This window comes from Harmonia axyridis, chromosome 2, assembly GCF_914767665.1.
Source record: "Harmonia axyridis chromosome 2, icHarAxyr1.1, whole genome shotgun sequence".
NCBI lineage: Eukaryota > Metazoa > Arthropoda > Insecta > Coleoptera > Coccinellidae > Harmonia > Harmonia axyridis.
Genome location: NC_059502.1, coordinates 25,754,710 through 25,776,552, shown reverse-complemented (window position 1 = coordinate 25,776,552; position 21,843 = coordinate 25,754,710). Strand labels below are relative to the sequence as shown.

The following is a 21,843-nucleotide window of genomic DNA, read 5'->3' as shown; positions in this document are numbered from 1 at the left end:
AAATCTGCCGAAAATTTTTTCATTATTAGTATGTTTGTATTTATATCTTGAAAACGGTTAGTTTTTCTGGATCCAAACAAGTATAGGTATCTTTTTTACTGAAAATTGAATGGGGGATGCGAAAAATGCAAAATTTCTCTATATGTATTAAAATAGGGGAGAAAAAAGACCATGATACCCTTTTTGTACGCCACTGGTGGCAACTCAAAATGTGATTCTTATTTCTAAATGAAGCACCTATTAAACACAAAAATTCTTTCAATTTTTATGGAAAAATTTTGGAAATTGTAGAAGCTATGAATAAAAAATTACTTTTAATTTTTTATATTCAACCACCCTGTATTTCTGCAACATTTAAGAAAATGAATTAGGTTAGCGAAGTCTTCTTTATTTTACAAGGGAATCTTTTGTTTTATTTTGGGCCTATAGTTTCTGGACACCCCGTATATAACTCTTCTTCTCTATTATCAACAAATTTGAAGATTTAGTGACAAATAATCGAAATCTGACCAACCTAAACATTTGAGTTTTCTCGAAAAATAACAATCTAGCAAATATTGTTTTCTTCAACTGTTTTGATCTTATATAGGTCGATGAAGTGGAGGTACAAGTATATGTTGAATACATATATGGATAAGCGCTAATAACGAAGAATATTATCGATAATTAAATTCAATATTTTCATCAATAATGCTATGTTGAAATCAGATACAAGTTTCATTGTCAGAAGAGTGCAAAATAAGTTACGGGTTTTCAGAGAGAATTTTTTGTAACGGCATCCGTATTCTAAGGGCCGAAAGTAAAATTTTCGACAAATTTTTTACCATTAAGTCGAAAAAACTTCCTTGGGAGTGTTCTACATATCCTAGCAACACAACATTCTTGAAGCAATCTGTATATTAGGTAATTCTTGATAATGATTCGAAAATGTTATTAAAAAAAAATGTTGCCAAAAATAGTGACAATAAAGAGATAAATGGGAAAACAGAAAACAGTTTAGAGTAGATCTTCAGATTTGACCACTTAATTTTTCAAAAAAATTAGTTATGTGATTGGTTTATTTTGAAATTGTAATCAATTGATCAAATCACTTGATAAAATCTGAAAAAATTCGACACTTTTTCTCAACTCTTGGGTAAATAAAAATTACATAAAATATAATAATAATTCGATATTTAGATTTGTAAAATAAGAACATCGGACCGGTAATAGTATATTCTAAAACAAGTTGCAGAATGGGCTCCTATTCCAACACGAATGCGAAATTCGAAAACGAGCGACGAAGGAGCTAGTTTTGGAACGCATGAGTGTTGGAATTGCCTTCTGCAACGAGTATAAGACGATATTTTCTATTTCAGTCAAGTTTTGCCAAAAATTGTCAAAATTCAATGAAAAATTCAGATTATATATCCTATTGACTTTTGTATTGTATCTTGGCAGTTGGTGTGACTGTTACGAAAATTGACAGATTACGGAATTTAAATATGAATCGTATGTTTCGAATTTAGACATAATTTACAATTACCCATTAAATTCGTGAATTATGTCTGACGAAAACGATTAAACACTACCAGAATTAAGAGAATTTGCGAATAATGTAGCAAATCATTTCACGTTATCCCCAAATTATATTATATTGACAATTATTGACATTTGTTGAAATTTGATAGGATTGGAAGTCAGCATAGACAACCACAAAACGAAAAATATATCTGAAAACGATGCTGTAATGAGTTCATTACAGCACTGTTTTTAGAACTGTAATGAACTCATTACGATACTGAAATAGAGAAAATAAATATATTTAATTGTTAAATATATAATAGGTTATTATCTCACCTGCTGAACTAGGTATAGTCCCATGGGAACTCATGAATCCCCCCAGTTTGGCGCTCTGATGATACGAACTCATGAACAATTCAGTCTGATACTTATAACTATTAGGATCATTGTTTGCAGGCTGGGTTGCAGTCGCCAAACCTTGAAAATCGAATTTGTAGGCGTATCTCTTCCCATGGACCTTTGTCATGATATTTTTGTCGTAGTAATACCTGAAAAATTCAAATTAAATAAATGTTAGAGTAATGCCAGGTTTTTGAGGTTACTTACAGGGTCTCCCAACGAAAATTCGAACCCCCAGAACTTAGAAACGAAAAATTTTCGAAGATTTAAAAAAACAGGTGAAATTCCGTTTTGGGGGGACGAATTTCCATCATGTGTTTGTTTCGAAAAAACCTCACATTAAGTCGGTATCAACGCCCAATTTTTTCAATAGGGGAAAGATGTAGAATGATGATTAGTTTGAAAGTTATTTATGTTCTTTAGTCTGTACAGGGTGGGCAACTTTCGATGTTTTAGCACTACAACTTTTGAACCAGAGGAGATAGACAAAATCTGATATGCCATTCTCGGTCTCTTTTTCTGGGAAATTAACAAGGGTAGTATTCATTTTTGGCCACTTTCTTTTGTTTTCGAGTTATAAGCGAAAATTGGAAAAATGGCGATATTGAAAAACATTCATATCTCCGTTTTTACTGTTGATAGAGCTCTGAAATTAAAACATTATACAGACACTTTTTTTCACGTAGAATCCAGTGGCGTGCTTGTCTTTTCAAAAGGGTCTTTAATTACGAAGCTATGACCCAAAGTTATGTTCTTTCAAATGGAAACACTAGATTTATGTGCCATTTTTTGAAAGCTTATTTTTTCCTGATTTCAAAAATATATAGGCCAAAAATGAATACTACTCTTGTTAATTTCTCAGTAATAGACACCGAGAATGGGATATCAGATTTTGTCTATCTCCTCTGGTTTAAAAGTTGTACTGCTAAAACATCGAAATTTGCCCACCCTGTACACAACCCAGTTAAAATTTTTAAAATCGGTTCAAGAAATAATGTAATATTGAACTTATCGTCAGAAGGTGATGCTGAACAGAGAGTTGAACCGGTCAAACTCAAGATCCTAAGGGTTTTTGAGTTTTGTTCAACATCACCTTTTGACGTTAAGTTCAATATTTCATTATTTCGTAAATAATGAACCGATTTTGAAAATTTTAACTGGGTTGTGTACAGAACATAAACAGCTTTCAAACTAACCAACACTCGACATCTCTTCCTAATTCAAAAAAGTTGGGGATTGGTTCCACCTTCTTGGGGTGGCTTGCTTTTTTGGAATAAACTCATGATTGAAATTCGTCCCCTCAAAACAGAAGTTGACCTGTTCTTCTAAAATCTTCGCAAATTCTTCGTTTCAGAGTTCTGGGGGGTCAAATTTTCATTGGGACACCCTGTATAAAAAGGAAATTTAAGAGGTTGGTTTCAAGATTTTCGGTGAAGGTCTGAAATAACACCTTGTGACGTCATTCACCTGATGCAATCTATCCTCTTGCACCAGTTATTTATTCTTTCAAATAAGGGAATATGAACTATATTCAACGGTTATACCGGGTGTAACAGGAGCATGGTACAACCCCGTATCTCCGTTAGTTTTGAAGATAATAGATTGAAATTTGGGATATCCCATAAACATAATAAGCTACACTTTTTGATCTTTGAATGATTTTTTTTTCACTTCCGGTTTTGCCAGAAGGGATACCAACTTTCGATTTTTAAACGGATTACCCTGTATATTGTTACATTTCTGAAAATGTATAATTTTAATTTTTTGAAACCAATGATACCACATAAGTGACATTTCAAACGTCAAAATTTTTTATAATTTAATTTTCAGATTTCCATTTAAGGGTGCCATGATGGTTTCAATTTATTCCAATTGACCCGTCTAATACTAGAAAAATCGAAATCCCGTCATAAATACTAAATTGCGTTTTTTTATGAGCAAATAAAGTTCATCGTTATCGTTTTTGGGGTAAAACTCAATTTTTTCAAATGGAACCGTATTGGTACCGTAGTACCATTTATTTGTACTATTATTAAGGAATTTATCCATACCTGGTAATCAAATGTGCGATCAATACAATCAAAATTATAGCTAAAAAAAAAATGAGAAAACAAAATTATTTTGTTTTAGGTTTAGGTTGTAATTTGAAAATCTTCAGTTTTGATTAATTTGAGTTGTCCAGTTTATGATCCATTAACACCCTGCTGCACATTTTTGGTCCAATCCGTAAACAGGCCTATAATACACGTATTGGCAGGGACGAAAATTGAAAAGGTTTTTTCAAAAAAAGTCCTCGTTGTCACAATTTTTTTCATAAGAATCCCATTAACTCAAAAGTTCAACTCAGTGAGTTTTTACCCAAGTTATGGCATATTGCTGAAATTGTCATCAAATAAGCTATCTAATGAGGCAATAATATACTGGGTGTGCCATTTGAAATGAGAAAGTAGCAGTCTGTTTCCGGTACAACCGGAGAGAAAGATCATTATCTCAAACCTTGACATGCAGATTTTCAGCACAAAATTATGATTAAAATGAGATATTTTTTTTTCGTGAAAAATATAGAATGCTACCTCCACAACGCAAACAGGCCTATTATACTACGTATTGGCAGGGGCGAAAATTAAAAAGGTTTTTTCAAAAAAGGATTTTCTGCAAAGATGATCAAAAAATGTGAGTCCTCGTTGTCACAATTTTATTCATAAGAATCCCATTAACTCATGAGTTTTACTCAGTGAGTTTTTACCCAAGTTATGGCATATTGCTGAAATTGCCATCACATTGCATCTTATGATGCAATAATATACTAGATGTGCCATTTGAAATGAGAAAGTAGTAGTCTGTTTCCGGTATAATCGGAAGTTGTAGATATCTGCAAACTTTAAGAGGGATAGATCATTATCACAAAACCCAATGCATAATTTGAGCATAAAATTATGATTAGTATGAGATATTCTTTTTTCACAAAAATATAGAATTAATAAATAAATAAAAACACTTGACTATACGTTCACAAATTTAATAAAATATTATATTACGTTGACATGCATGTTTCGGGTTTTACCCCATTCTCAAAACTAAACAGAATAATAAACGGTACAAATTATACATCAAACAAAACAGATGTTAACACCGGAGATAAGCGGAACTCCAGCTGATCGTTCACAATTGGCAATTTTTGTTTATGTGCTGAAGATATTTCTAAACATTCTAAAAGATCTAATCGCTTACTTTTCTCTCCTTCGTGTAAAATTTTGGTTTTATTGAAATCTATAAAATGGTTACAAGAGATACAATGAGTTGAAAACCCCGTTGTGGATTTATTTTGTAAAATAGATTTTTTATGTTCTTCAACCCTAACTTTGAGAGAACGACCGGTTTGACCAACATAAAAAGCAGGACATTCGTCACAGAACAACTTATATACACCACTTTTTTCTGAATCACTTAACTTATCCCTACCATCAGAAAACATTGATCTCAAATTTTTCTTGTTTGTACACACAATATCAACTCTGTTTTTTCTTAATCTATTACAAACTATGTCGCTAATCTGTGGAATATAATTAATATATACAAATCTCTTCATTTGATCTTTAGGTTGAGGTGGATAGATACAAGTTAAAAGTTTTTCACGTTGTTTTTTCAATATTAATTTATCTATTATGTCAGGAGAGTAGCCGTTGTTCTTTGTTAATAACTTTAACATCTCAACTTCTTTTTTGAAGTTATTCTCCGATAGAGGAGTGGAAATAAGTCTGTGCACAAGGGAATGAAACGCAGACATTTTAATTCTATAAGGGTGTGAACTACTATTATGAATGAGAACATCGGAAAAAGTTGGTTTTCTGTAAATATCAAAATCAAGATGGTCATTTACGATTTTTATCTGAATATCCAGGAAGTTGAGTGATTTATCCACATTTTCCAATTCCAAAGTGAACTGAACACCGTCATAAAATGAGTTAATAAGCTTTAGAAATGATTCGAGTTCTGAATCCGAGCCAGTCCAAATACAAAATACGTCATCAACATATCGCTTCCAGTACAGTACATATACAGTCAGATTATTATTCATTATGGAAAATATTTTCTTTTCCAAATGTGTCATAAAAATTTCACTGAAAAGGGGGGATGAAGGAGAACCCATTGGTAGACCATCTAGTTGTTGATAAAATTTCCCATTGAACTTAAAATAGCTCTGTTCAAGACATATTTGTAGTATTTTCATTGTTTCTTCAATTATTTCCGTACTGAGTGAAATATTGTCATGGAGTTGTTCACTGACTAAATTTTTGATTTCTGCAGTCGGTATGGATGGAAATAAATTCACTACATCGAATGAAATCAACCTGGCATTTGAGGGAATTTTGAGGATCTTTAATTCGTTTGTTAATTGAAAATCCACAACGGGGTTTTCAACTCATTGTATCTCTTGTAACCATTTTATAGATTTCAATAAAACCAAAATTTTACACGAAGGAGAGAAAAGTAAGCGATTAGATCTTTTAGAATGTTTAGAAATATCTTCAGCACATAAACAAAAATTGCCAATTGTGAACGATCAGCTGGAGTTCCGCTTATCTCCGGTGTTAACATCTGTTTTGTTTGATGTATAATTTGTACCGTTTATTATTCTGTTTAGTTTTGAGAATGGGGTAAAACCCGAAACATGCATGTCAACGTAATATAATATTTTATTAAATTTGTGAACGTATAGTCAAGTGTTTTTATTTATTTATTAATAACGATGTTTCACCAAGTGTTGAGCGAGAGATCTATTTCTTTAAAATATAGAATGCTACCTCCCCAAAACATAATGATCATCGATCAGATAATTTTCCATCATTATGTGCAAGTAGTCTAGACGACCCCATAATATCGGATACGGAAAACAGCCCCTCCCAATTCCTCCTACGGAGGAAAATTAGCCAACCTCAGAAAACGGAAAATCCTCGTTATGAAGACCAGATCGAAAGGGGAGGGTAGCAAACATCGCGTTGGCGTTCTTTCCGTCAAAGCTCGTTCCCCTTCGTGAATGGAGTAGATTCAGGGAGGGCAAGGGACGCAAAAACCAGAGCAACCATGCCTCCAAAGGTATATCAACAGAACCAGTGAAATATTCATGTTTTTGTAATAACGGGAAGTTGTACAAAATAAAATCTGGATTTCGATCTTGTTCAGTTGTCCAGACTGCCTTATATTTGTTTTATTTTCAGCTGTTTCTTTATGACAAAGGCTACATTAATTTATCAAGAGAGTGATTAGTTGAGAATTCGAATTTTATTTCTCACTTCATTCAAGATTGTTTTGTGGGCGTATACGTCCATTCAAGTTCATTTATTCTGAATGAAAAATTGCGAATTCTAGTGAAGTGATTTCTCAGAGCGCTATATAATTTCGTCAAGAGGTCTGTATTTTTCAAATTTTCTGTCGGGGATAGTTTCAACAGATTAGGTTACACTTGCTTCTACTTAGCCAGGTTCCACCCACTAATGTTTAATTTGAGATATTGAGAGTTTGATTGTCTCAGTCTTTACTTGTCGGAAATTCATCTTGATGATTAAAAAGTAAAATAACTTATTTCCGCTTTATATATTTATTTTCACAACAATTGTTTCATCATGATAACATGACTTCGTCAGGTGAGCATGGTAACCTGACGAAGTCATGTTATCATGACGAAACAATTGTTGTGAAAATAAATATATAAAGCGGAAATAAGTTATTTTACTTTTTAATCATCATTGAGATATTGGACCAAATTTAGCTCTGTTCATTTATTTTAAATTGCTGGAGTAGGTTCGGATCTCGGATACCGCGGTAGGCTTTTCTAATGGGCAAAATTCGACTAGGGGTTCCGTAAATATGATCAAAATTTTGTTTTCCTGATAATTTGAAACAACTTTTTCGATGCAATTGGAGTTTCAATTAGATGCAGGAGGACAATTCCAAGCTTCATGACGATCCCGTCTCCAGAACAAGATAAAATCCAAGAAGAATATAAAAAAAACAATATTTATGTAGTGACAACAGATCTGACTTAGATAGAAATCTGCGTATTATATATAGAATGATAATTTCAAGTTTCTTACAAAATTTAGAGTTGATCGCGTAGCCAGAACCGTAGACAATTTCAGCAGAATATTAAAAAAAATCTAATATTTCGGTCACTAAAAAATTTGACCGACTTGAAATTTTGCATGTATTCCAGAAGAAATTCCTAAATTGAGTAATTTTTCCCCCCATGTTTTAGCATACAACTTTTAATTGAACAACACTTTATAATATACAGGGTGTTTCATTGGGAAACGGAAATACTTCACAGGTGCATAGGTGGCACCAAGGCGGTTCTGGAGATCCCCATTTATTGGGTCTTACCGTCTTCGTAGCCGAGATACAGGGTGTTTTATGAATTTGCCCGTTTCTTTCTGAGGCCATATCAAACGAACCAACCGGTATATTTTCTTCATATTCATATTTATTTTGACTACCACTAACCGCTACAGCAATCTATCTATTGCAAAACGGCGGAAGCAAAGTCGTACACCTATAGAATGTAAGTTATGAAGATCTTAGGAATTCAACTTTGGCGCTCACTCCGATATAAGGCAGAGCTGAGGTCATCTACCACCCAAACAAGATACTCTTAACAAATTTCATTGAATTGAAATTTTTTTTTGAAAGATAAAGCTGGGATTTGCGGACACAACAGAAACCAAAATTGTTCAGAATGGTCCGAAATACATTTTTCGATCGGGAATTCTAATTTTTTTTCATTCCATAAGTGTTTACTGATCACAAATATTCTTCTAGCCTTCTACGTTGTGAAGGTCCGGAACAAATATTTTTATTGAAATATTTAATGTTTTCGAGTTATTTGCAGTTGAATGTCATACTTAGGTATCAATAAGATGGCAACAGAAAATTGTTAATGATCAGTTACTTCAAATGTTTGTGAAGAAAATTCCACTCATCTTCTAAGGCCTTAACTGCCAAGGAACATAACAACAAATTTCACTATTATATGTGCCATGAAATAAAGTAAGTCACTATCCAACCAGGTTATCCACAAAATCGCAATCAAGTCTCTGGTCATTAAACATCGGACATTCGGACATCTTTGATGTTGTCTCGGTAATCTATTGGATTGCGTGACCGTGAAATGGAAAAAATCTCACAAGTAAGAAAAATCACCGCACAAGAAAGCGCATGTTTGATGTGAAAATTAAAAATCAATATCAAAGGAATCAGGAGTTTCACCTGAAATTAACCCAGAATAACGTTTTTTCAAATTATGGATATACTCGTAAACTAATAATGATTGTAAATTATACAAAAAGTATTGATTTCTTGTTAGTTAAATCTATCATAAAATGATTATTTGGCATAATTAAAGATTATAGATTAGGATAATTAGGTAGTTATATGATACCTGGATATTTGTGGTTTTTTTGATCACCTTTTTTGATGCTTGTTATATGTGGTTTCAATTGATGAGAGCTTCTTTATAATTGAAAAACTCTTGAAGAATGAAGAATAGAATCATGGCGGCGATGTTACTGATAATATTTTGTTTTTTCTTTTGTCGACCAAGAACAGAATTATGTAAAATTCTATTTTTTTTTAAATCCCACTCTGTCATTGAATTAAAGAGAAATTGAATCTGATTCGAATTTCCAAATACATCTCCATACACTAGAAAACTTTGCCACATAATAAATTTCACAATTTTCTATTTTTCCTTATCGAAATACTATACCTTATATTAGTTACTCTAATTGTGTGTTTGAATAAACTTTTCACTATAAAATTATTTCTCTTTGTGTTATAATTTTATGTTCTAAAATAAATATAATGAAACGAATAAAATATTTCTGTCTTATCTTTATAAGCAGTTTGGTACGCACTCTCAGAAAGATCCTCTATAAGAATCTTTTGTTCAACAGTATTTGAAATTTGAAGTATTTGCGATTTGATCGATGGTGCTTGTAAAATATACCTAGTTAATAAATTGATACTTGATAGATAATAATTGACTCATTGTATCGATTTTTTTTATGATAATATAAATAATCACCAATGTTCAATTTCAATTCATTACGATTTATTATTTCCAAACACGAATCTTTGGAATCGGTCAAGGTAAACAATATTTTTAACCTTAATGGTATCTTTACAGTTCACATTTGGAAAGATATAGAAATAACCTTTCTTCCACCCTACAGTACTTTTTTTGCTATCTTTTAAGAAGAAAATTCACAAAATCTGAATGAGAATTGATGATAATAAACAAATTATGATTCTCAATTTCGAAATTTCGTATAGAATTGTTTCCGATACATATTATTGGCAAGAAAGGTCAGGGAGCTTCATAAATTTGTGCGTCTTTGTCGTATCTTTGTAGCCAATTTCTTTGTACCCACAAAAATCGAACGAACAAAGTGGCAGAGAAAGGGCACTTGGATTCAATCAAGGGAAGCACCACTCGAAATCGATAGGTAGTTAATTTACGGATGATTGGATTCGAGAAACGTCTTTTAGATTAGATCGTTGATTCTGGATGGGAGATTGTTCTTCGGCTTGGCTATCAACCGGAAGTTGCCATTCTCACTCCATCATGGAATCTTTCAGATGGAAGGAACATCTTCTTTTCAAGAGGAATATGCAGTGTTTAATCGACCTGGTGAGTTTTTTGATGAGTTGTTCCTCACGCATTAAGAGGAAGACAATTTTTTTAAATTTCCGATAATACCTTAAATGTATTTGTAACCATTCTGAACAAGTTTGATTAAGTCTTTGTCCATATTTTTTTGTGTCCGCAAATTCTTAACTTCTATATTTATTATCTTTTGGTTTGGATAGTAGATAGTCCGATACGAATTTCAGTTTTTTTAAACATATGGATACATTGAACAAAATGTCTATCGCGTTCTTATGGAATTCATGAAATTTAGTGTGGATATTCGGATTGAGTCCTTAGTAGTTTTTAGGAAATCTGGGCTTATTCGAATAGGTATAGGTACGATTAAATCATGAGAAAACTTGAAATTCTGTAATTTCTGGAGAAAGTTACCTAATATTATTACCAGATTCGATATAAAATATTGGGGAGCCGTTGAGGTCTGATTTTTTAGGAGCGAAGGACATTAGAATAGTAATAATTTCTACACGTAGATATTGCATCCCAACATACCGACTTGCCAGCACAGTATATTATGTGCCGAAGAATACATTATTTTTTTTAAGGTGGAACCCCGCCCACTCTTAAGTTCTAGGGTACATCGCAACCCTGCACCCTATATAACTAGAATATCTCTTTCTTTGTTTTGAAATATGGCATATTGCAAATAACCTTCACGAAATATGACCATCAAACTTCATGTTAGCAGAGGGTACAGTCTGGGTAATTTTTTGTGGCAATACCCAGAAGTTTACTTTGCAGATAACAATTCTTGGTAGGTACTTTTGACACTATTCGGAAAGCCGAAGTAAAAGAAATTCCTACCTCAGTGCTCTAGAGAGTTTATCGTAATTCATATTCGGCTTCGATTTCCTTTCTCCCCATCTCCTTGCTACTTCATCTGGATCTGTCAATTTGAATTCTCCATTTGTACCTTCCCAGGTGATGCAAGCTGCATTTGTAGAATCACTCAAGAGTTCTAGTAGAAATTGCCATAATTGAATTTGTCCAGATCCTGCAAAAAAATCAATCATTAGTATTAGAACGAATAAGGTTAGCTCAGCAGTCTTCAGATCAATTATAGAATTTTGAATTCTTGAAATTAATCAGAAATCAAATGGATCGAGATCTGGGTACCTCGAAGGCCATGCAACTGAGGCAATACGTGAAGCTGATTTTCATTAATACTTTTAAGATTATACAAATCTAAACAACAAGAACCGAGAGAAGTCAATAATTTCATCATTAGTGAGTCGAACCTAATCCTTGGAGAACATTCCCAACTCAAAAATGGCATATAAAAAGTTAACTTTATCCAACATGTGTTAGTGATATCATTTGGAAGTATCGACTATTATATTCCAAAGTGTTGATTTCATTATTGATTCAACTATTTTCTTTTATGAAAATCACTCTGATGTAAGTTCTGTTTGTCTAATATCTAAAAAGTTTACTGAAATACAATTTTCATTTTGAACAAGGTGTCTCAAAAGGAAGTTTATATTTGTTTAGCTTACTGTTTGAAAGCAAGGACCCGGCAGATATGCCAATGGGTAGCCTGGTTCCTGGAAATTTAGTCGCTATAGAATGTTTCTCGTAAACGGAACGCACGTTGTGCGTATACGTGAAGTTTACAAGAATGCTGATTCTGAGACTATAGCGCGAAGAAATGTTTCCAATATTCAAGGGGCCGTATTCATAAAAAAAAGGTTATGCTTATACTTGCGGAATATAAAGGAAATCCTTCAGCTCGCATTCATAATATTCCGAGTAAAACCTTATACTAATAGAGTATGAGCATATCCTTCAAAAAAGTATTTGGTTAACCATAAACGTTACCTTTCACTCTAAATGAAAAGGATAGGTATTCTTCAATAATTTCGAGTGTGATCAGTAGCAGACTCAGTCGTATAGTGATCAGTTGTAGCGATGGCAGATGTTGTGGAACTGATGATATCAACACCTGTTCGTGAGTACAAAAAATTATATCGGTTTCAAGAGGAAAACGTGCAATGGCTTGCTAACAGATTTTTGGGAATAAATAATGCTGAAACTCGAGGAGGTGCGTTATCATCCGTCCTTAAAATGCAGATATGTTTACGCTATCTCAGTGATCCTGGGTATCAGAAAGGCATTGGTCAAGAACTGGGTGTAAGTCAAGCTACAGTATCTCGTACAGTGACTGCCGTAATTGACAGCATAGTGGCGCAATCAAATTACTGGATAAAGTTTCCGTCTACGAACAATGCACTTATGGATGCCAAACAGTTATGGCAAAGCAAATATAGGTTTCCAACAGCAATTGGCGTAGTTGACTGTACCCACGTAGGAATTCTGAAACCAAATCGCCATGGTGCTGAGTATGTCAACCGGAAAGGTTATCCTACACTGAATGTGCAAGCCACTTGTGATGCAAGAGAAATGATCATCAGTACCGACGTTAGTTGGCCTGGTTCGGTCCACGATTCAAAAATATGGAGAAATTCACAAATAAAGGTTCAATTACAAAATCAAAACAACGTCGTGCTACTTGCTGATGCTGGATATGGTATAGAGCCGTGGCTCATGACTCCATTCCGAAACCCCTCTCCATGTTGACACCAACATTTACTTATTCTTGGAGGATATTCTTGCAAGTATGAGGTTATCGTTATGAATACGAAAAAAAGGAAATGCTTATACTCTTACCTTTTCCTTCAATTCAAAACCTTATACTTCTACCTTATACTTACAAGGATATTCTTTAGTTTTATGAATACGGCCCAAGGTTTTCGTCACTTAAATAATGCGCCAAGTATTTCTGTCTTTCGGAAATAGGTATGAATGTCTGAAGAGGCCATTTCAACCCTAGATAAACTAAAACCCGAGCGCTTAAGGTCAATAAAAACGGAAAAGGACATGGAACATGTTAATCGATCTGTTCGTGATGATTTTTCCTGGCAAATTAATCACCAGGAGAGGTAACATTCAATGGCCCTCCCGCAGTCCTGATTTCAAGCCTTGGATTTTAACTTGTGACTCTTCCCTGGCCCAGTTAAAATAAAATATTTGCCAAAAAATTTCATGGCGAATGGGAGTCATCACGGAATTTCGACATTATTTTTAAGAAATGAATTCCAAAGTAGTGTAGCTTCATAACAACATTTTAAGAGAAATGATTCTTTTTTTAAATCGCTTATTTACAAATAAACTTTTTTTGAGACACCTTGTACACAGTCACAGATTTACCAACAGGCTGCGTAGGCTAAAATCTAGGGTGTCAAATTCAAAGGGGTGGTAGATTGAGCTTATTAATCTTTTATGAAAAAAAATATTATACACACCACACAAAGTATGAATTTCGAAAATTGGAGAAAAATTAAAACATTCAACAAAAATCGAAATATAGTCCTATATACAGAGTCAAATACTCAATATTTCAAGATCTTCTTTGTAAAATATACTAATGAATAAGATTTCTCACCATGTTATAATTAACAATTCTGCTCAAAAATGTATTACTTTTATAATTTAACTTTAAGTATTATACTGACAGATAATTAAGAAAGGAAATTTATTGTATTGTTTTTAAACTGTGAGTGTAATAAAAAATATTTATCAACATAAGCCAAATGTATATTTTCCGTGTAAACTTTAGTTATATTATACAGGGTGTCCCGTAAAGACCACGTCAAACCGAAGGAGAATGTAGATCAAAGGATAACCCACCTGCTATGACAAAATTCCCATTATAAAAGTCTTACCGTTTTCGAGATATTTTTTTTTTTAAATAATGAATTTTTGCCCCTTTCAATAGTTTTGTCCTAACGGTTGGTACAATTTTACGTCTTTTTGGTTAATTTTTTCAGTAAAATATTGCTGAAGAATGATTTTAACGTTTACGTTAAAAACATCCTCCAAACATTTTAAAAAGGGGGGCTATGAGAAATATTTTCATTGGAAATTTTGGTAGTGGATTATTTTGTTCATGAAGTTTAGCCCATCGTAGTGGAAAAAATGTACCGAGCTACTGCTGCACATAACACCAATAAATTGTCTATTTTATAGTGATTTCAAAGAGGTATCACACAAGTCATTTGTTATTCAAAGAAAAAAGATATGGCTGTTTTTATCCAAATGGGTACGTTTCTGACAAAATCAAGTTTGTCAATTCTGTTAAGAAATCTTCGATATTGCATTACTTAGTGTTTAAAAAAATCTGGATCTGCATGATGTTTTCGCAAAATTTGCCTGCAAAATTGAATTTCGTTGAGGTGAATAATTATGCGAGTAATATTTTCGCACGTAAACAATTGCCATTGTTCACTAAGTAATGCAACATAGAAGATTTCTTAACAGAATTGATAAACTTGATTTTGTCAGAAACGTACCGACTTGGATAAAAATAACCATATCTTTTTTCTTTGAATAACAAATGACTTGTGTGATACCTCTTTGAAATCACTATAAAATAGACAATTTATTGGTGTAATGTGCAGCAGTAGCTCGGTACATTTTTTTTCCACTACGATGGGCTAAACTTCATGAACAAAATAATCCACCACCAAAATTTCCAATAAATATATTTCTCATAGCCCCCCTTTGAAATGTTCGGAGGATGTTTTTAACGTAAACGTTAAAATCATTCTTCAGCAATATTTTACTGAAAAAATTAACCAAAAAGACGTAAAATTGTACCAACCGTTAGGACAAAACTATTGAAAGGGGCAAAAATTCAATATTTAAAAAAAAAAAATTTCTCGAAAACGGTAAGACTTTTATAATGGGAATTTTGTCATAGCAGGTGGGTTATCCTTTGATCTACATTCTCCTTCGGTTTGACGTGGTCTTTACGGGACAACCTGTATAAGTAAATGTTTTTTAAAATTGTTTGCTGTGAAAATAATCAAGGATCTGACACGGTATCTTAGTTCTCAATGATACTAGCCATCCGGGAAAAGTTGATGCAAAAAGGATCATAGAGTTGGAATTTTATTGTTAGATAATATAATTGATATGATGAACTAAGGTATCAAAATTCAGAGGCGGCGAAAGTTGAACAGCCTACAGGCGACAAATCTGTAAATTCACCACTGCTTGTAAACCACATTTCTCGCTCGAACTCGAATCGCAGAAATATCCATTTTCCCAAAAAAAAACCGAAATCAATTGGCCAGATAGGCGTAACCGGAGTTACTCACCTAACCTAAGGGAGCAAAGGTGGCGTGCCCTCTCAGCACGTGGCTCACCTGGTGTATGATTACCATCAGTCATCAATTTGATTTGCATGCGTTGCAGCCTGCAATTATTTCTGTTCATTTCTTACGTGAAATCTTCTAGGGGCGAGTTAATGACAAAGTCAGATTTTGATGGGAAAATAGTCGGTAGGAGTTAAGGGTGCGGTATTTCACTCCTTTATTTATCGAGTTATTTAGTCTCGAATTACGGGATTTGCTGTCTGAATCGCATCAGAGATAAAATGCCTTTTGGTTTAATAGTGTACTCTGTCATGGGCTGATGAGGAATTTTATGGTTATAAAGGTTGTTTCAGTAGTAAACGGAAGAACAAGATCAGTGAATAGAGGACACCGAGTTGTTCTAGATATACCGTAGATCGGTATGACTTTGCACCACTTTGTATAGATTTCTTGATATAACTTTTTCGTTTTTTTGTGAAATGAGTCCTGTGCAAAGTATGTTAAATTTGAACATTTTAGTTGTCGATCGCTGTTGTTAGAATCAGAAGAAAAGGTGCACACTTCTTTTTTTTATTTTTAAAATTTGGCAAAGTGACCCGCAAATAGGTGCGAGTTTACCTATGCCTTAAAAAAGCGTTTTTTGGCAATTTAATGAAGTGCTGGCGGTATATGTTAGTGCACTAATGCCTCCGGGTTCGCCCATATATCTTTTGCTAATTTTATTCCAACGAGTTCTTCTGGGAATGTTGTACGCTTCGGAAGCTGACTGTTTTGAAATGTTTTCGTTTCGAACTGCATTGATTGCTCGGATTAGTGTTTTTTCCGTATAATTACTATATTTCCTTGAATCCAACTTCTTTTTGTATCGACGACCCATAATTGTGCCTCAAAATAAAACAGGTGAAACAAATTTGGTATGTGGCTAAGTCTCCCGCCAAAGGGCCACAATAGAAAAATTTCCCTAAATGTCGGAATCCTCTCAACCAAATGTTTCCAGTTTTTTTAAAGTGACGTTTAATGAATGTAAAGTAAGCTGCTAAATATATTTCGATGTACCGTTCGCCTGATTTTCTGCACAACTCCTATTATCTCGCATATATACCCACGTTAAAAAATTACCCGCTCACATAACATACCGTAGCATACCATTCAAAGTACGCCAGACGACTGCGACGGTTGCATTGCAACATGTAGGTATATAGTATGGTTAAAGGTTCCGATCCGTGATTTCTGTTAGATGTTGCCAACTTTACGAAAACAAAGTGAAACTTAAAATATTAGGCAGTTCGGCAAAGTCACCTCCGTTGGCAAAGTCACACCGCTCTACCGTACCCCATTTATTGGGTCTGACTGGCTTGGTTACTGAGATACAGGGTGATTCTTGAATTTTGCGCAATTCTTTCAGAGGTCGTAACAAGCAAACCACCCAGTATATTTTTTTTTATAAATGGCAAACATCTTTCTTATATTTGAACCTTAAATAAATATCTTAATGATCACAAGGAGAATACAGGTTCTGGTTACCAAAAAATTATAAAACGATTGTATCCTTGAAACAACATCTTGCATATCGAAATTTTGGAAATTCTTCTTTAGATTTGAAAAGACTGAACTGAACAGAACGAAGTTCACCACACAGAGGAAGACACAGGCTCATCCCCATAAATATTACATCATTAGAGTAAAACTGAATGGTGGTCGAATACAACTTCACACATAACAGGCACAAAAAACAAGTTTCATGAAACATTATTCAACAAAAACAGTGAATTGAAAAATTCTTTCAATTTTAATACGTACCAGAATTCGCTAGTCGACTGCTGGTGGGCCCCAAAATTTGATATGGATCTGGAAAAAATACGAAATAGTTTATATATAATTTATCGGTATACTGTAGTGTTTAGTAAACCCTAATCTTATGAGTCAGAATAAATGTTCTTGATGGACGCATGTTAATCAAAATGTTAGAATATATATTATCAGATTTGACAATTTATTAGTGTTCATTTCCTATTAATGATTATAATTCCACTAGGAGTTCCGTAAATATGAGCGAAATTTTGTTTATTTGTTGATTCCAAAACTGCAGATTCGATTATAATAAAAATTGCATTTGGATGTGTATTAAAAAATTCAACCTTCGTGCGGAATTTCAATCTGATCTTATTATCAGAACTATTCACAAGATTCGATTGGGACGAGATTTCGCGTACCTATATTTGAAATAAAAAAATTCGAGCTTCTTGCAAACATTCGTACTGACCCATAAAAATATGAGCAGAATATTGAAGAATCAGATCTCACTGAGTTTAGAATTTGCAATTGAATATAAAATAACAATTCGATGCAAAATTTCATTTAGATGTTGTCAGAATAATAGAAAATTTAATTATGCAGGGTTATCCATTTTGTGGTTCCGAAAGTAAAGGTAAATAAAACAAATTTTCATTTAGAATATCGATTATGTGTGGAATACATCATCATTTAAATGTCCTCCTCCATGATCTCTCTCAGGACTCAATCTTTGCGAGCTATAATTTTCAATTACTCACCGGCACATATTTCACCAATAACTTGACGGTTATTCGTTTTCAGATCGTTCATAGTTCAAGGATTATCGGCATGGACACGATCCTTCGCATAACCCCATAAAAAATCCAAAGGTGATAAAATACGAGATCTTGGTGGCCAATTTACATTACCGAAACCTATCCTGGGAATTTTTTTTGCAATAAAGCCAAAACGGGTCGTATTGTGTGGCTTGTTGTGCTGGAACCACATCTCTTCCAATTCCATATTATTAATTTCAGGCCAAAAAAGGCGGCTATCATTTGGCTTTATAGTGATGAAAATTGACGGTCACTCCAATCACTTCACTAGACCGAATTGCTCACCATACAGTGACTTACTGTATATGTAATGGTCTTTCTGCAGTTACAACAGCATTTTCACTGCTCCATATGCAACAATTTTGATTGTTGACACCTTCTTCATTTTCGAAAAAGCACTCCAATCACTGCACTAGACCAAATCGGATGTAATGGTACCTCAGCAGTTACAAAAATTTTGTTTGTTTACATAGCCACCGAGTGAAAAACGTGCTTCGTCGCTGAAGAAAATTCGATGCGAAAAATAGTCATCCCAACGTTTTTGTTCGCAATCGGCATATTATGTTCTACACATTTTATGATCAGCTCGATTTAGTTCTGGTGTCAACTGAACCTTATACGAATGGAGATAAAACACGCCATAGCGTGCCGTAAGAGAGGCCCAAATGTTATACGCTCCAAAGAAAGGATAAACTTGGATCTTGTTCAAGACTTTTATTTACAGCAAATATTTTCGGTCGAACGTGCATTTTGATTCTAGTGATCTGTCAAAGTTTCACTACTACTTCCTCCTCAGCGTTTTTGATATTTCAACAATTTTCAGGATGAGTGAAGAAAATTGAAACGTTTCTCTGATTTACCGTCCTTTTCAACCACCTGCAAGAATTCAAAATACGTTTTTACGTCTTCATTTTTAATTTTAGAAAAACCGTTTTTTCAGCTTTTGACAAGACTTCTTGTATAATATTTTTATGTGAAAATTCATAAGAAAATTAATGTTTTTTCAGAAAGTTATATCCTGCATATATTTATTCTTCAATAAAAAAATCATCTAATTCTTTTTTTTCCATTTCAAAGAAATTAAGAAATAAGGACTTTCTGCAATGACGTGCTTTTTAAAATCAATAATAGTGAAAACCTCATATAAATCGATGATCTCTAATGAAAATAAAGCGTACTAATTTTTGAACTAATCACTGAAACGGTATAGACCCCTCTTAAGAGAACAATAACACATCCAATCTAACCTATTGTATGCTCAGATGGACGGTTATGTCGATCATAATCTGTCCGTAATGTCGAAACTACTCACAACACAACAGAATCATTATTTTGGTAGTTTTTCCAATTTTCACACATTAAGGTAGCAGTAGATAAATGATATAATAATTATGAATGGCTAACCTTGAACTAAGCATATGACGCTCCGGATGGATAAGAATTTTTACTTAAAAATGTTGTACAAAAAGCCTTGTCAAAGGCTGAAAATGCATTTTTACTGAAATCAAAAATGAAGATTTCAAAATCTATTTTGAATTCTTCCATCCGATAATCGTTTGATATTGCTTCACTCATCCTGAAAAGTGCTGGAATCTCAAAAACGCTGAGGAGAGAGGAGCAGTTAAACTCACGAGAACGCCACGTGGTATAAACCGCTCTTGAGTAATTATATTTGGAAGTTGAAAGTAGAGGTTAGTATTTTTTAACTAAAGTCGTTATCTATCTGCCAGTCTTTGAAACTTTCAAACCAGCCAGTAAACTGAGAAGACGTGAATCCATGAAAATAAAACGACGTGGATGCGAACTTTATCTTGTCGGAAAACATCTCGAGATCCTCATCCCCAAATTGAGAACTGGCGATAAAAGGTGATTTGGGGGATGAAGGCGTAATAAACACAAAGGGGCAGTATCCACGTTGACGTTAAATTGGACATGTTTGCACAGCGAAGTCGTGCATTAGGCCACTACCCCTGACTTTCGTCAAACAGAAGGATATGTGAGCAAATAGAGGAGGCAAATGAATATACTGTTTCATATTTGTGGAGGCGACCTTTCCGCTTTGGGATTTATGAGAGAAATACTATATTCTGGCGATGAGCTTGAAGCCGATGAAGATTGCCGATGTGTTGACCGAAAAAACAAGGAGAATTTCGGTGGCAGATTAATCATCATCTGATATGAGGAATGCAATCTTATTGATTTCTGTTTTCTGGTAAAATACGTGAGCTTTGAAGAGAATGGTTATTTTCGCCAACGATAGACAAAATTAAAAAGGAAATTTATTCGGAAGTTATGCCTTATGCTTTCAAAATAGATACATATGATGGAAGGAAAACTATACATAATATTTGGATTCCAAACGGAATTGCCAACGACCTATAATAAGAATTTATAATAGATCTTGGTAAACGGATGCCAGTTCTCAAAAATAAGGAGGAGCCAGGATTTTTTAAGAGGGGGCAAAATTTCCGGGTCCATCTAGTTTCATGTTGTATATTTTTGCATGCGATATTTCAGGGGGCAAGAAGCAAAAATTTAAGGGGCCTGTGGGGCCCTAGTCCTTCTCGCGCCGCCAATGGATTCATAAATTGTTTTGGATTCTGAAAGATCCCCAGTCTCTCCGAAAGAACTTCATGCAGCTTCCAAGTAGGGATTCATGAAGCCAAGTAGCTTGACGTTTCAACCAACTACTCGACTTGAAAATCAAGCTCGTGAAAAATTACATACTTGAGCTTGACTTTATTGCTTGACTTGATATCAAGCTACTTGATATTACTTCAGCTTGATATGCACGCGTCGCTCGGCATATATTTCTGCAATCTCGTGCGCGCTTCGACTAAATAAGGTGATTCCTCGAGCGCCGAGAGACTGAATCATTCGTCAGTGTGACTTTATCAATAGTTTTCTCACATTTCTATGAAATCTATTAGTAGATTTTTGTAGTTTCAGAAATATCCTTTCAAACTTGGTCAAAATGGCCGAGGATTATTTATCAACGCCAGCAATTTCAGGTCCCGTTGAAAGACAATTTTCCAGAACTGCTCTTACAGTTATAGTATATCTAAAGTTACTTGGAAGAAGCTGAATATTTCGATTATACAAGGGTTGTCCAAGTTTCCAGAAAGTCCTTTGGGGGCCAATGAATTTATTGCCTTACAATACTTCAAAATAAAGTCCGATATTTAGTGGATCTCGGTATCCACTTCAAAAGGACATCTATGTCCAAGCGTTTTTATGGACTAGTTCAAGTGACTTTGGATATACTATACAAAAGCCCGCAATAGGTTAGGCGACAAATCTATGAGATGCTTCATGTTTCTTAGATTCTGCATGGAAAATAATGAAATCAAACAAAGCCTGGAGATTTCTCAATATTGAGAAACTTTATTTTTTTATTATTTTTATTTTGTTATGATTTATAGTGATTTAATTTATGTTTCTATTTCGAAAAAGTTTATATTTTCGGTTCTTT

The 21,843-nt window shown here is 33.9% G+C and overlaps 1 protein-coding gene across 1 annotated transcript in view; it reads right to left on the bottom strand.

Moving 5' to 3' along the window:
• Nucleotides 1-21,843, bottom strand: part of LOC123673959 (transcriptional regulator ERG homolog) — a 46,756-nt gene that overhangs the window by 6,495 nt on the left and 18,418 nt on the right. Inside the window, exons 3-5 of the mRNA XM_045608742.1 lie at nucleotides 17,563-17,610; nucleotides 11,411-11,600; nucleotides 1,840-2,051 (exon numbers count right to left, since the gene is read on the bottom strand). Coding sequence (XP_045464698.1) covers nucleotides 1,840-2,051; nucleotides 11,411-11,600; nucleotides 17,563-17,610 — 450 coding nt within the window. The remainder of the gene's footprint in view (nucleotides 1-1,839; nucleotides 2,052-11,410; nucleotides 11,601-17,562; nucleotides 17,611-21,843) is intronic.